Source organism: Mesitornis unicolor, unplaced genomic scaffold, assembly GCF_000695765.1.
Source record: "Mesitornis unicolor isolate BGI_N332 unplaced genomic scaffold, ASM69576v1 scaffold7372, whole genome shotgun sequence".
NCBI lineage: Eukaryota > Metazoa > Chordata > Aves > Mesitornithiformes > Mesitornithidae > Mesitornis > Mesitornis unicolor.
This window is the reverse complement of record NW_010171142.1, coordinates 7,672-10,693: the sequence shown is the minus strand read 5'-3', so window position 1 is coordinate 10,693 and position 3,022 is coordinate 7,672. Positions and strand designations below refer to the sequence as shown.

Sequence of the window (3,022 nt, the reverse complement as noted above, 5' to 3'; positions counted from 1 at the left end):
GTTATGCAGCAGGATATGTTAGGATTAGCAAATTCATCACTCTGGATGCTGTTAATGTTTGTTACAATAGCTTCTAAAAGCTTAGTACAGGGCCCTCTAGTGCTTTCCTAGCCCCATTACAAGCAAAATAATCTTGAAAGGCAAGGTAAAATAATCTCGAGCACCATCAACAGTCTTTTTTCCAATCAATCCCAAAGGAGAAGGCGGTGTTGAAGGATTTTTTTCCGCAATTTGGAAATGTACTTACTCTGCAGTCTTCCCCATCCAGTCACGTAGCAGGCAGTGTTGGATGACAGGATGCTCCGTGCAGGGGGCAGGCAGGCCAGCTGGATGTGGTCACTTAAGGCGACGTGTTCAGGGAGCTTGATCAGAGCAATATCGTACCTGTGGTCATGCGTGCACATTTGAGAGTTGGGAAGAGAAAGGGAAGGGGTGAAGTGGTTTTCAAATAGATTAAGACACAGTAGCATGAATTCTTAGCAATTATACAGCACTTTGCCTATTCAAAGGAGATGCAAGGGAGCAAGGAGGCCAGTACAACAGCAGTACATATTCTTCCATGCTCAAAGCAATGGGGAAATCCACGGACTGGAAGACTGTTCCCTGCAGAACTTTCCTGCTGGCAGCATTCTGGAAATTGCATTTTATAGGTTCTTTTCACTAAAACTAAGTGTTAGGACTAACTCCAAGGAACTGAAAACTGAGGGGGTTCTTTGCTAATGCCCTTAGCCTGCAGCAGGACATAGGAGTCCCACAGCAACAAAGATATTAATACCATTGATCAATAATACTCTGTGTTTATGCTGTTTGTACTGGTGCTTCAAAGGGCGTTGCATAAATTAATTCATTCCTTCCACTGTACAAAAGAAATCATTGCCTGGAACAGCTTCCCACCCAAGCATGTACATGCAAAATGGCATCTGAAAGCACAATTAATCAATTAGCAATTAATATTGAAAGCTCTTTATCTTCTATTAAGGGGCAAAGTTACAAACTGTAGACTCAACTCTCATCTGTGAGCAAATGTTTAGAAGTTCCACTGTAACCTCTAACAGGAGATTCTAGACATTTACCCATTTTGCTGCCACAGCTCAGGGTGGCTGGGATTCAGTTAGTTTGATTTTTGCCCTGCATCTAATAATTGAAAAAAATACTTGCCATGAACTTACCCATCTGCAACATTCTGTGGGTCCCAGTTCTCATTGACAATGATTTTTTCTGGAGCAAGTGCAACTGATCCCTCTTCAACAGCCGCCAGGTTGTATTTTCCAAGAAGTACTCGATAGGTCAGAGAAGAACTGGGCAAGAAAAGGATTAACAGTTACGCAGCTGCTGGCTTGCTGCTTAGGCATCTACATCTGCATCTTTGCCACCTGAGATATTCAGCAAGAGTATCTTTAAGACTGTAATCTCACATCACATGCATGATTTGTCTGGAGTTGAGCCAACATCTGACTGATTTGCTAAGGACAAAGTATTGTGTGCTAGGCTTAATGATCATTTCATCTCCAAGCCATCCTGTCCACTCCTGCTTAAGGCTTCGTTAACAAACTCAGGATGCCTCCAATCTTTGCAGGATTCAGCTCGTGTTTTTCAATGAAGTAAACAATTTGGACTGTTTTTTTGATAGTGATAAACAGCTTCACTGATAAACAGCCATGTGATAGATATAATAGGTAGGATTTGTAGTAATAACATGCTGCCAGTCCTTGTTTCAGATTATATTTTCTACAACTTAGTGTTACAATAACTAAGAACTGTATGTATGTATTCAAGGACATATGCTACCTAACCAAAATGGGGTTGTCTTTGTGGAAACAGTTTTGTTGGTGAAAGAGTATAGCTGTACCTGATCATTTCTTTGTTATACTGCCACATAATAGGAAGAGCTTACTGAAAATGCTGACTTACCTGATGCAGTGTGCAGCAGTCATCACCCAGTTGGTTGCAATGAGGGTTCCTCCGCAGGTGTGATGCCATTTGCCATTTGCACTGTATTGAAGGGAGGCCTAGGATCAACAGATCAAGTAAGGTTCAGATTTTTTGCTTACTGAGTTTTCATTATTGCGCTTTCTTCCTGCACCCAGAACACAACTTACTGCTGGAAGATGGCTTTTAAGCAACAAGTTATCCAACTTCCGACCATAGAAAAGGTTTCCCTCCTTCCCTATCATCCAAAACCTTGATTTTTATTTTAATGTTGTTTCTTCCAAAGCTCTTGCCAAGCTGGCCCAAACAGAGCAGAAATCTACTTTTTAATTCCATGTACAACTGTGCTCCAGTAGGCATTGTGTGCTCCACTGAATTTCAGTCATCTTGCTTAAATATAGGATGGTGCCCAAGACTACTGAAAGAACGTGAAAGCCTGCATAACCAGCAAGACGTGGCACATTCAGAGCTTTCTTTCAATGACTGAAAACTTTGGGATTCATCAGAATGGAATATTCAAAACTTAAATGTGGCAGGCACGATGCATCAAATGAAATGAAAGATGAGGTTTTGTTCAGCCGTGTTGCGTGAGGGCAGCACAACCCAAATTGTTCCAGGGAAAGGACAAAAGGACCAACCTGCCAGGGCCAGCTGTAAGGTCTTGCGTCTTCCCCTCCAACAACTCTAGACACTAAGGGTGGGTAGGCAGGAACCCCACAGCCAAAGGCTAGAAAACATACAAAATAGGATGTGTGTAGATAGGTTAAAAAAAATGTCTGTTAAAGAGGGTTTTGTTCAGTTGTTTTTAAATATAGACTGTGTTTGTACAGAACATTGCAAGGTACCAATATAGGCTGTGATTTGGTGTGATGAAAGTGAAGATCCAGCCGTCAAAATGACCAACGTTATATAAAGCCTGTTTGAACGGTTTCGCTTTTCTGACGGATGATCACATCAACTTGGCTTAACCAAATTCTCATGTGTCAGCTGAGGCACAGCTCTCAGCCAACACAACAATTTGATGTGGATTAACTGTATTTCAGTATATTTAAGATAAGTAAAATAATTTTGAATTTGCTAAAGGCTGAGAGCA

General features: G+C 41.4%; 1 protein-coding gene across 1 annotated transcript in view; it reads right to left on the bottom strand.

Annotated features, from left to right (window-relative positions):
• Positions 1-3,022, bottom strand: part of LOC104537130 (chymotrypsin-like elastase family member 2A) — a 4,725-nt gene that overhangs the window by 1,431 nt on the left and 272 nt on the right. The window contains exons 2-5 of the mRNA XM_010179924.1: positions 2,568-2,656; positions 1,912-2,009; positions 1,170-1,298; positions 248-384 (exon numbers count right to left, since the gene is read on the bottom strand). Coding sequence (XP_010178226.1) covers positions 248-384; positions 1,170-1,298; positions 1,912-2,009; positions 2,568-2,656 — 453 coding nt within the window. The remainder of the gene's footprint in view (positions 1-247; positions 385-1,169; positions 1,299-1,911; positions 2,010-2,567; positions 2,657-3,022) is intronic.